The sequence below is a fragment of the Varanus komodoensis genome, unplaced genomic scaffold (assembly GCF_004798865.1).
Source record: "Varanus komodoensis strain SLA01 unplaced genomic scaffold, ASM479886v1 scaffold7_1, whole genome shotgun sequence".
Lineage (NCBI taxonomy): Eukaryota > Metazoa > Chordata > Lepidosauria > Squamata > Varanidae > Varanus > Varanus komodoensis.
The window spans coordinates 13,867,057-13,880,415 of NW_025336479.1; the positions used below are offsets into that span (position 1 = coordinate 13,867,057).

A 13,359-nucleotide genomic window follows, 5' to 3' on the forward strand; every position below is an offset into this window, starting at 1 on the left:
TCAAGGACCCTGTTAGGCAAAATAATCTAGCTTTGATTCAAACAAGGAGGAGAAGATGCTCAGCAGCAACTAGTTTGGTGTAGTCTTAGACCTCTTTTGCATCATGGTGGCGTTGATATCATCTATTAGGGATGAGGAGATTTCATTGGTTCTTACATTGTTGTACTGTTTTCATTTTCCTGCATTCCACTCCTTTTGAGTTTGGGTTAATTAAAAGCATTTCTACAAGAAATTACCATATCAAGACATAGGTAATATGCTCCACTTTCAGTTCCTCAAGATGCTTTTCATCTCCTTCCCTCTGGTACTGACGTGCATGCCCAAACTGAGGGATGTAATGGCCATGAAGATCATGAGGATGGAGTATGTGCAAATGCTACAAGATTCTTCCTGAGTAGTGTTTCAACAATGTTAAAACATCATACAAAAAGACTCCTTATAGACCCAGCCATAAGACCTTATCAGAATAGCCTTTTTTTAAAAAGTCTGACACTTCATTGATATGTATAGCTGCACAGTTGTATCCCAGCATAAACGCTTGAGTGATGCAAACATATGCAGTTGCCCCTCAAGGGCTTTTCTGCAGTGTTTTATAACAAAGGTGCATGCATCACTAATTCAGAGAAATGGAAAAAGATGGCAGGAGTGAAATTTGTGGCAAATTGCATATAGAGAGCATTATACATAAAATTTGGTGCATCGGGGAGGGCAAACCAACAACAATGAGCAATAGAGAGGAATATTGGTTCCACTTTAAGCAAGACCCTGTAATTTGGAGTTCTGAACACAAGGGATGTTCAGGTGGTGAGAATTCCTGAATTCCTGGATGTTGCTCATCTGTTGGAGTGCACAGCAAAGCTAGGTGGAAACATAGAGATCCTCCAGTACTCAGGACCAGGTGTGAATAAAAAGCACAGCTTCTTTGAATTTATCAGTGACTATGTTGCACCTGCTCCCACACCTGATCATCCCCAAGTCCTGCTTTCAGGCATTCATCTACAGTCTTGCAAAATCACAGAGAGGTTCTCTTCAGGAAATGATTTTTACCTATACTTCCACAATTGTAGTTACTGTTTGAGTTTTGCTATTTTATATTTCCCAGCTCATTTAATTATGTTTTTATTTTGGCACATTTCTGTGAATGTTGTAATTGTGTATGTTTTTATTCTAAGTCTCAATATTGAGAATAGCTGGAATACAAACTAATGTAATACTAAAAATGAAATGTTTATTATAATAACTGTTACATGCAATTGCTGCTTAGCTTGGGTAAAGCAAAGCTGAATTGCTAGAGAGGAGGCAATTTTACAAAGTTCAGTTTTTAGGTGACTACAATACCTAAGGTTAGAATTTGTCCCTAAACATTACAGTTTATTAGAGGAAAATTGCAAGCACTGAGGATGACTACAGAGCAGTAAAGTCTGTTATTTTTAGTATGATGTTTCAACTTTTTTCTTATTTGTTCACTTTGGTTTTCAGTCTTTGTTTTTCAGCTTTCCTTTAAAATGAAAAAATCACTTTGCTTTTTAATATAAACAGTATCTTGTATACAATTCTGTGTCAGAGTATTCTACTGAATATAACCTTCTAATGAATGATGGAGATCGGAGGATGAGATGCACAGACATTGGGACGATGACAATTTATTTCTTTTTAAATTACATTTCTTCCCTGCCTTTTTTTCCCACAAGAAACCCCAGGCAGATTGCTCAATTGTCCTCCACATTTTATCCTCACAACAACCCTGTAAGATAGGCTAGGCTGAGTCTCATGGAATCGGCAAGTGTCTTCCAGTAATTTCCTGAATCCTCGTCCAACACTCTGACCACTGCCCCACACTGGCTCTCTTCCCCTGTGCTTGTTCGTTTCATGTTAAATGTGGAGCAAGTAGTAGAAGAGCTTGAGGAAAAATATAAAAAGAGGAAGAGCAGGAATACTAAATTTTAATATTCTGAAACAATAGGGAACAATGTAAATAACACTTCAGAGCATGGCTTCATGTGGTAACTATACTTTCTCCTTGCAGCATTCTGACTCCAACTGCAACCTGAAGAAGCGAATGAACTCTCTGACCTCTCAAACAGAGCACTCCCCTGACATAAGCATATTGTCCAACAGTGCATCTCAAGGCCAACCAGCATCCGTTCCTTCGCCTCCACCGCCAACTCCACCACCACCACCACCTATTGGAGGCACAAGTAAAATAGACCAGTACTCTAGGATCCTTTTTCCGGTGGCATTTGCAGGATTCAACCTAGTGTACTGGGTAGTGTACCTTTCAAAAGACACTATGGAAGTGAGTAGTAATGTTTCATAGAACGAGAGACTGTGGGTGCTTCCAGATAATCAGATTCTAATCAAATGCTCATCAAAAAGCATTGTGCAGCTATTCTATCTTGCTGTTCTTAACTGATTTTCTGGGTTAAGAAAAAAGACAGAAGCAGTCATGGAAGTCAATGTTGACTGAACTCCCTATGAAATTGTGTAAATGGGACAGGACGATTGCGTAAGAAAATCCTCATCTGGAAACACCTCATGTCTGTTTAATCCATTACTCGATTTAATATTATAGCATCAATTATTTCAGCATTCTTTCAGGAAGATATATGATTGATATTTTAACATCAGGGACATGATGGGTATATGGATCTTTTATGATCAAACAGGATTTTAATTCATTTTGATAAATGGGGAAATCCATGCATGGAAGTCTGTGTGCACAGTTCTGCCTTCTGCAGTGAAGTGACTGGATGAACTTGACAAGGGCTGATGAGTTAGAGAATATGGCTGCTACCCCAGATATTCTCGGGAAGTGGTATTCCTCAAAATGGGGTGCTTGCCTACCCAGATACCTTGAAAGGTTTGGATTCTTTTCCTGAGATCAAATGGACCGTGCTGAGGGGAACATGCCATAGTCTCAGCTTCACACAGAAATGAGAAGCAAATGGAGTATTTACTCAGAACAAACTCTTAACCAGATATTGTCTAGGCAGCCAACATTTATATTGCATTCTTACCTTACTCTATTTCTGAAGAGGTAACGAGCTTCCTGCCCAATAGTGTTATGGATAGATAGAAGCTGGAAAGAAAAGAGAGGGTATGAAAGTTACTACCTGTAGGTTACTACAGTTGCCCTGTATAGCAAACCTTTGATAGAACTCTCTTGTGAGGGCAGGAGGGGTACAAGCAGTTCATGCTCCTGGCTGGTGGACACCTCAGTGGCCCACTTCCATTTGCTAAGCTTCTGGTTCTTACAGTCTTTTCCCTACACTTTCTTCAACATGATCAGGACACTTCCTATTGTTTCTCAAGCTCATGCTGATTGCTTGATGGGTGCTTTGGTTGCTCTTGATGCCACTTGTGGACTTACAGATGTTCTCCCCTATGACATGACTAACTAAAGGAAGCTAATGGAAGAAATGTCTCCTCTCCTCTCCCTATAAAGCTTCCTGAAACTTCTGAAAACCTTCCCTGGAGGGTTGGGAGCTGTCCTGAACAGTCTGTGCATGGGAAATGGGGCCTGCAACCAGAGATGGGAAATTTTCCTTCTGTCATTCCTGAAGACTGTAATGCTATACCTATTTAACCTGGGAAGAAAGCCCAACTGGATGTAATGGAATTTGCTTCTGAGTAAACATGTATACAATAGTACTTTAGATGAGCTTATATTAGGATCCTCCTTTGCCCCCTGTTTCTCCATGTGCCATTTCACATTGTTCAGGAGAGCCTTTTTACCTCCTGGAGAGGGTTTCTGATAAACAGTAGTGGTTCTGGAGAAAGGTGGAGCAGGATGGAAGCAGCCCTTCTGTTAATTGCTTTAAGTTAAAACTTACCGCCTGACCCAAGCCAATGCGTTGGAATCATCAGCCAGTCTGCCCAGCTGGGATAGAGGAAACAGCCAGTTGTCTTGATTGGTCACATGGATTATGGATAAGTAGGACTATGAATAACTGATGCACTTGACACTTCATACCAGCTACTACAAGCATTTGGAAGCATTCAGGTATTTTTCTAAGCTAGTCCAACACATTTCTGTTCCAATTCACACAGGGCAGAAAATCTGGCATCAAATCCACTGTTATTGTTGGCTGACCTGAGGTAGTCTATATCTGGAATCTACTTTTATTGAAATTATTTAAATACTTACAGAACAGTACAGTTCTGTTGGCCACCAAATGGTGGTCCCCAAGGCCCTCAGATCCAGTAGCAGAATTCCCTTTCAGACTTGCTTGGGTTATTGTGTTATTTAAAGATCCTGCTTAGTGTTATCTCTGGTGGAATTTATCTGGGGCAAATGGCAAGTTAAAAAAAGGGCATCTAAGATGGAGCTGTGGCAGCATTTAGACCTGCAGTATGTACTGACGGTCATGTTGTGACAGTCATGCTCTCAGCCTGGAGAAATATGCGCTTACTACTGAAAAGTGGGCAGATGTTAAATTGCGAAAACATGGATGATGTTGTTTATAATTTACAAAACCAAGCATTAAAATCACTGTTGTAACTGGACAGACATCCTCTTCTACATAAGATCAATTTGTAATTAAATTAGATGGGGTGTATCAGTACGTGGCTTCTCTATCACTTGCACATAAAATTGGACCAATGCCATGCATTTTGTAGTTTATCTAATGCAAACACACTCTTCTGGTAATCACAGTAGGATTTACCACTGTGCAAATTAGCACAGTCACGAGCCAGATTCAGAGGCTGATGGGGAAGGATTTTTCTTTCTGTTAAAGTCATTGCCTCTGTGAATGCAGGATTAGGGACAAAGAGGCAGGACTGGCCTCCAAGGTAGCATGGATGAGCATGTGCTAGGGTCCCATACCCCATCAGGGCCCACTAAAGAGACCCTTGGAACTTTGCCTCTTCTTCACCATGGCAACCTTCTCATTCACCTGCCCCCTTTTCTGGTCCAGGCAATGGTACCAGTGAGAAGCAGCAGCAACAGCAGATGCCACTGCCTGTCTGCTCACTGGCTCTTTGTCTTCCAGCAGGCAGGTGGTAGCAGTAATGAAAAAAAATGAGGAGAATTCATGGTGACAATGGAGGTAGGCTTGCTGAGGGTGAAAATATAAAGGACAGGGTGCCTGCCTAAGGGCCCTCAGAAACCTTGAGCCAGCACTGAAAAAAAGCGTAATTGCGTTTGGAAATAACAGAAGTAGATTCTTTCTCACCAGTTATGTTTGTTATCATAAATTGTGAGCATAATATTAAAACACTTTTGACCACTTTAATAGACAAATGAATATTTTAATGTTCAAGCCATGCCTTACCCAAACTCTTTTGCTGATCTGTTAAGATGCCGTGCAGTTTCAAGTATAATCTAACTGCTGTGGGGCAGTAATAGAATGTTGATGAATAGCACAATTTCTGAGGGAGGGGTTAGTTTACTGAGAATAAATCTCACAGTTTATGCTTCATCAGGCTGGGGAGAAAGGATTTTGGAGGAGTGGGTGGAAAAAGAATTCAAGAGGGGATGTGGCAAAAGACCAAGGAGGCAAATGCTATGGGCAGATATTAAGTGGAAAGTAAGTAGGCTGAAGAAAGGATGGATGGAGATGAGGGCTGGTTTGCACATCACAATATGATACCCTGGAAACAGACTATGATCGGTTGGCTGATCGTGCCACATTTCTCCCTCCAAATGATCGGGCACCATGTGCTTTGCTGCTGCTTGTTTCTCCTCTTAGTCCTCCCACCATTCCTGGCATGTATCTTATATATTGTACAGAAGAATCACAAGAGCTGCTGAATTGAAATCTGTCTTCATTTTATAAGTGATACACATGTTGATACCAGTTCCTAGGCCATGTTCAGTGGGAAAACACCCTCTCTGTTGTGCTGCATTACACCTGTGACAATTAGAGGGGGTTGTATTATTTGATTCAGATTTTTTCCCATCTGAAACTGCATTCTCAAGCTTTCCAAATATCTCAAAATTCTAGTAAGAATGAATATATTATTGTTGCCTCTTTGTTTCTGTAATTGCATTTTTAAAAGAATAAACTTTTTATATGTATTTTGTTTACTGTTCTGCAGAAATGTTTATTGATCGATTACATGTTCATACCACCCAGTAGCCAAAGCTGTATTTGCATGGGAGATCATAATTTCTCATCAAGCTGGAGTAGTATAGGCAACTGGGAGATGTATATAGAAGCAAATCCAAGAGTCATTGTCCGGGACACTTATTATTGAGGTTATGAGTCAAGTCAGCTATGATTCTTCCATACAATATGTTGCTGATTTAGGCTTTCCGAGACAAATGAAAATCAATAGTAGCTGTGTTGCTGATTGACTGCCCTCCAGGGAGTATTTTACTGAATTTTCCTTTGAATTTTTCCTTTCAGTTCTTTGAGCCTACTGCAATGCATCTTCGAAATGACCATCAGCCCAACTGATGAGCACAAACACTGCTATGACACAGGTCTGAAAGACTTGCTGAGCTCAGTGATTAGTTGAAAGGGCGACTGTGAAGCTGTGGTCACTGTGAATGCTAAATACTTCATGTTTGGAAGACATCCCCCAAAGACATGAACCCTTGGCACGTGAAAGCCACAGTCCACATAATGTATGCACCCTACCGAGGATGACTGTGAGCACAAGTTCTTCTGATGACTCACTTTATGTTCTAGCTTGTTTGCTAAATAGCTCAGGGCTGAGGGTTGGGATTAGTTATTCAGGTTGTTCTGGCAGAATTGTCCTTTACAAAGTGTTGTCTTAGGCCAAGTACAAATTCAAGTATACACTATAGTATTACTGCAGCGATACGATGCTCATACAAATGCCAGGATAGGAGGCTGTCACTGAAAAACATTCCAAACAGATATAGGTAAGCTGATGTGCAGCTTGGTCATGTGAATACTTAACTCGTGTATTTCTGCTGAAGGCATTGGGGCCTGCTCCCTTGTAACTGTGCATAAGACTACAGCCTTAGTCCCACTAACTTAAATGGGGGCAGTGCTAGCTTTCCTAGAGCCAATGTTGTATTTCACTTCATCAGGGACTAGTGTACTTTGTAATAAAACCTGCATTCAGCAAAGCAGAGCCATAATCCCTCAACGTCCTATATCTGTCCTTGATTACTGACAATCAAGATAGCAAAAGAGTGGCATTTTATGCATTACTGGAAATGTAATCAATCAGCAGGGCTATCCTGTGTGATTACTCTGAAGTAAGTGCCACTCTCTCCAGCTGGGCTTACTGCCCAGTGAATGTGTATAGGATTGCTGCTTAAATTAATTATAATTATAATTTAATCTGATAATTATTTCAGATTAAATAAAACGAAGTACTAGGGTGCTTTGCTGGACATTGCTGTTGGATGCACAGAATCTCCAGCAACTATAGATAATAGTATGTTGAATGTTTGATTCAAATGCGAAAATGATTGCAATATCTTCCTAAAGTAATGCTATAATACATGAGTCATACTGGACATTACACGAGCAAAAGCAGCTCTCCGCATTATATTTGCCAAGTGAACAGCTAGGGGTACTCACAGTGCAGGATCAGTGGGGAGCTAGAAGATGGCCCTGGCAGCTGCTGATTCTCTCTAGCAAATCTTCTCTGAGGTGGCTTCACAGGTGAGCTCTCTACTTTTGGAGCCCAGTCTAGGGGAAAACCTGGAGCACATTTTCTGGGGAGATGAGAAGGGGTTAAACATAATGTCCTGTCTGCATTCCCTTCAAAAAATCCACCCATGCCAAAACCTGCATTAGTGTTGTGATGAAAGGTTGGCTAGACTTTCCTTTCTATGTTAGTCGGGCTTTAAAAGCAGTTCGTCTCTACCTTTATTTGTTCCCAACGTCCTAGACAATGATTGACAAGACTTTAATATTGCTTTTTTGTGCAAGATCCTACTAGTTTCTTGGATGAAGCTGATTATTTGGATCTTTTCCAATCTAGGTTCTGTCCTGGGTTTGCGACAGAAACAGCCTTTGTTGCATTGGTGGATAACATGTGCTGGTAACTAGACAGGGATTGCATCCCAGTTGGACCTATTAGTGGTGTTCCCAACTATCAACTGTAGTATCACTTTGGGCATGTTAGCAAGTACAGAACTTGTGGAAGGTGCTCTGAAGTGGATTTGGCCTCTTTGGGCTGAACAACTCCAAGAAAGGGATGCTGAACAACTTTACTTGTAGTCTGTGGAGTTCCTCAGGTTCTGTTTTGTCCCTGTGGCTTCTAATAACTACATGAAACCACCTGGCAAGGTAGAATTTAGTGGGTTGGGTGTCACTGCTCTGCTGATGGTGCTCATTAATATCTCTCTTTGTCAGTGGGTGTTAAAGATTGTTCTTCTAGTCTTGAACTGTTCTCAGGAGGTAGACTAAAAGCCAAGACAATGCAGATGAGATGGAGGTACTTTGGTCAGCATGCAGGATTGGGGTTACATCCTCTTCTGGATGGGGCTGCATTCCCTCTGATCCACAGTTTGGGAGCACTTCTGAATCCAGCATTGCTCCTCAAAGGGCAGGTGTCTATTGTGGCCAGGCGCACCTTTGCTCAGATTTGTCTAATGTACCGTCGGCGCTGCTTCCTAGGAAAAATCAGAAATGGCCACAGTGATCTATGCCTTAAGTAGATTACTATCCATGTGCTCTGTATGGGCGTCCCTTGAAACTAATACAGAATGTAGTGGCCAGACTGCTCTCTGATAGACCCATTGTTGACCATGTTGCACCAGTCTTGTACTGGCTTCTGGTTGGTTTCAGAATGCAATTCAAAGTATTGGGTCTTAAAAACCTAAATAGTTTAGGGCCAGGTGATCTAAATAATGGATAATCTCCTCCCATATGATTCTGCCCATACTTTAAGAGCTGCTCCAGATGCCCTTCACTTGTCATGCCACAAAGAAAAGCTAGGTTGGTAGGAAGATTGAAAAGTCCTTTTTAAAACCCAGCTTTTGAATTTCCTTTCTAGGAACTGGTTTCATCTTTGGTTACTTTTAATTACAATTACAGTTTTGCCCACCCCACATGTCTTTTGGATGATTTTAAAATTTGATTAATCTGTCGCCTTTTAAAAATACTTGTTTCTCTTGTTCTTTGTAGGTTTGTTGTGGTATTGTAAAAAAATGTTAAGGATTTTAAAAAGCGATATTCAATGGTAATATTAGTATTAATTTGTAAGTTGTCCTGGGGGACCTTTAGGACCAAAGTACAAATGCTTTTATGAATTGAAGCAGGCATTGGAATCTGAATGGTGCAGCAGTTTGACTCAGACAATTGTTCTGAACCAAAGTGCAGTTTGCTGTAGTTCTTGTTTTCATTGCTGTTTGCTGTAGTTCTTGTTTTATAGACCACACCTGTAGCCCTGGTAGGTCTCTGGTGATGTACATTGCCACTAAAACCAACAATGAAATAACTCTATAAATACAATATTACAATACAGACAAGGTATAGTAACTTAAAAACATCAGTATAAAATTCACAAATACATAAGGCTATAAAATCGATTATTAAAATACCTGGAAAATAGAACAGGCTTTGCCTGGTGCCAAACGTTAGTAATGAAGGTGTCAGGCGAACTTCTTTGGAGAACCTGTTCCAGCGGTGGGGCACAACCACAGAAAAGGCCCTCCTTCTATTTGTTACCCACCTCACCTTGTTAAGAAAGTTCTCGGACTCAGATCTTAATGGATGGGAAGGTACATATGGGGGAACACAGTACTTCAGGCATCCTGGTCCCAAGCCATTCAGAGCTTTATATGTCAACACCATCACTTTGAATTGGCGAACCTCAACTGGTAGCCAGTGCAGATGGTATAGAATTGGCATGATATGGGTGCATGGACTAGCTTTTTTCAAGAAGAGTGCAGCACTGTTTTGAACCAGTTGACTTTTCCAGACCATCTTGAAAGGCAGCCCCATGAAGAGTGTGTTACAATAGTTTAATGAGGCTGTTACCTGGGCATGGGTAATGGTGGACAGGCTCTGTTTGTCCAGGTAGGGCCAAAGTTGGTATGTAGCTGAAGGAAGGCACCCCTGGCCACTGAGTCTGCCTGAGACTCGAATGGTGGCTCTGGGTCCAGGAGTATGCCTAAGCTATGGATCCTATCCTTTAGGGGAAGCATGACCCATCCAGAACAGGTTGAAGACCTCCCAACCTGTCAGATTGTCCGTCCACCAACAGTATTTGCATCTTGTCTGGACTGAGCTTCAGTTTATTGGTCTGCATCCAGCATCTTCTTCTTTCCTGCTTATGTGACTAATGTGGATACAAAAAACTGTGACAAAGACAGACCCACAAAACACAGTGGCACCCTCCACCAAGATGGGACTGTATGATTCCATTAATTTTTTGTCCAGTGTTTTAGCTGTAGTGCATATGCATTCTTGAACACTGGTAAGTCATCACATAAAAATCTGGATATAGCTACATTACATTAAAGCTGCTTGATCTGCAATTACATCAGGACTACATTTTTACAGTGTGCGGGAGTGTTTACAGTAAAACTGCACATAAAGAAACTTGAAACATGGTTGACACCAAGTCCAATAAAAAAGCAACAAAAGTAATGCACATTTGCACATTGGGAAAAATGAGCAGAGAAAGGCTGAGGTGTCAGCTCTACATCAGAAGCAAGAGCAGGAAGTTCATATCTGGAAGGTAATTTTGGAAGTTTCCTGTCCAGTTCTGCCATTATTTGAGCTTCTTAGAGAGTAGTTCTATTTGGGCCTCTTAGAGACATTGTCTAGGGGTCATAGGGTAATTTGAATTCCCAGAAACAAGTTCAGAGACAGGTGAACTCCCATCACCACCATTCTCTCACAGCCCAAGCAGGAAGAACTGTGCCAGCTGTCTCTCTGAAGTTGCATCCTCAGCTTCGAAGAGGGGTAATGAGGGTGGGACTGGTGCCAACAGGATATGAAGTATGCTCACTCCACTCAAGTTCACGGGGCTTCTGAGCTTCAAGGGCACAGTTGATGGGACTGCAGCCTTTTCCCATTAAAGTCAAAAAGACTAGATTTTATTTATGTATTTATGTATTTAAAACTTTTCTATACTGTCTTACAATAAAACAAAGTAAAACACAGCATCGATTCTATGCAATAAAACCCCAATTAATATCACAATCTAAACCTTACAATACTGGGAAAATAAAAAGGTTTTGGCCTGGTGCTGAAAAGAATGAAGTGTCTGTGCAAGGCAAACCTCTTTGGGGAACGCATTCCATAACTGGGGCACCACCGCAGAGAAGGCCCTCCTGCAGGTAGCCACCCTCCTAATTTCTTTCAAGAAGGACTCCCAAAGAAGGACCTCCGGTCCAGATCTTAACAGGTGGACAGGCACATAGGGAAGGAGACACTCCTTCAGATGTCCAGGTCATAAGCCTGAATATCTGAAGATCCATGTAATGGCTCATGCATCACTCCTTCTAAATCAAAGATTAGAATGACTGTTACGAGTAATGGAAAAGTAAGAGCTAGATTTTCAAGTGGTGCTATCGACATGATTCTACTTAATAGAGCTAATTAGAAAAAAGGTGAGAAAGAAGCAAGAGTGGCTGCTTTTCATCGTTTGCTTTAGTCTTTCTAGACTCAATTGTTCTCCTCTGCTATCTTTTCCTGTATTGTGGTTATGAGAAGTTCAGAACCTGCTGTTTCTCTGTTAGCTAAGGCACTGACTTGACAACTTGTGGTTTATAGTTGACGTATTTCAAACAAACCATCATGGATATAGTCACAACTTCTTGGATTCCAACAGCACAATAATCGATTCATCAAAAATGGAAGTTTACCTTTCAGCCTCCTCCTAGTGGTTGTGCCAAAGGAGGAGAACAGAGTGTAGGCACTGCACAAGCCAGACTGAGGAAGGAACAGGCCAGGGTTATTCATGCAACGCTCAACTATAATTTAGCATCGTATCCAAAGCATACGAACAATTTTCTTCTTAATATTTTTTAAGAAGATGAATGCTGTGCATTTCATCCTACTGCATCCATTTCCCACTTCCTTCCTTAAGTAAAAGACTGTAGTAAGCACTTGCCTACTGCTTGAAAGAAGATGAAGCACCATTGATACGCTCTGTACTTTTGCACCTGTATTTCTTGTATATCTTTATATAACATGTTTGTTCAAGTATTAACAATGAGTGGTTCTTTCCTCTCATATTTATCTGGAGATATTCCACTCTGCTGTACACTTTTATAATATGTATTTTTGTTACATATTTTTTAGACTTTCTGATCGTAGAAAATCTTGACATGAATGTAATATTTTGCTGACTGGCTTGATCCTGAACCCGTTTTCCTTCCAGCAAATACTGGACTGGGGGTCTATCGCATGGCAGGACATGCAGACAGGATGTGCTCCATTTGCTGCACTGTGTGGTTGAAGCTCCTTAGAGCATTACAGGAAGCCGTGGGAGAGGCACTGCAAATGCCTCCCTCCTCTGCTCCCCCCAGCACAGCAGCAAAGGGGCTGGGGACTTGCTTATATTCACCCTGCTGGGATATTAGGCGCTTCAGAAGAAGCATCTTGTGCATTTCCCCACGAGATGCGCATGTTGCACTATTATGCATTAAATGGAAGCATGAAAAGCACTCATCCCTTGTGTTTTACTTCACTTCTCTAACATGCACTTTTACATTTTTTCTTTAAAGAAAAATATATAATGTATATTATATATGTCTGTCGATAAATACACAATCATAGTTTTAAAATAACTTAATATCTTTTGTAACACTGAAATCTATGGATGTATTAGATTTTTGAAAAGAACTGGTATGAAAGGATGAATTTATTTGAATTAACTCATTTCTATAATATTTTGGCGTTATAATAATAATGTAGAAAAATATAGAAAGGTGGATAGTAGTAAAAGTCTGAATAGAAAAAATGGTAAATTTTCTTTTGAATGTACCCTTTGAAAGGCAGGACTCTTCAGTTCCTAAGCCTGTATTACCACTCTGCAGTTTAACAGCATTAAATATTTCACACAAAGTCATTGAATGGCTCAACCCATGTCAACTTTGAGATAACTGGATTTTCCACTTTTTATTGATGGTCCAGTTTCTGTTCAGGTGACCACTGAATCTTCTCACAATCATAGGTAAGGGGAACAAGATTTGGTACCATATCAGTAAAGGGAAATTTATGTTGGCTATTAAATGCTTTGTAGAAGTATATTATTTATGGCTGCCCTACTATTTTCTGCCACTTTCTAATAATGTCACTTCCTACTTCATAATAAATCCAATGATTTTGTTTTCTGTGAATCATGGCATCACTGAACATAATCCAACTTGGAAACATGAGCAAAGCAATGCATTGAAAGTGGGGATATTGGAAGATTTAAGTTAGTTTGCATTTTTAAGCAAACTAATCTTATTTGCACTTTCCAAACAGA

General features: G+C 40.6%; 1 protein-coding gene across 1 annotated transcript in view; it reads left to right on the plus strand.

Moving 5' to 3' along the window:
* Nucleotides 1-6,404, plus strand: part of GABRA6 (gamma-aminobutyric acid type A receptor subunit alpha6) — a 41,603-nt gene extending 35,199 nt beyond the window's left edge. Inside the window, exons 9-10 of the mRNA XM_044453785.1 lie at nucleotides 2,027-2,296; nucleotides 6,354-6,404. Coding sequence (XP_044309720.1) covers nucleotides 2,027-2,296; nucleotides 6,354-6,404 — 321 coding nt within the window. The remainder of the gene's footprint in view (nucleotides 1-2,026; nucleotides 2,297-6,353) is intronic.
* The last annotated feature ends 6,955 nt before the right edge of the window (nucleotides 6,405-13,359 follow it).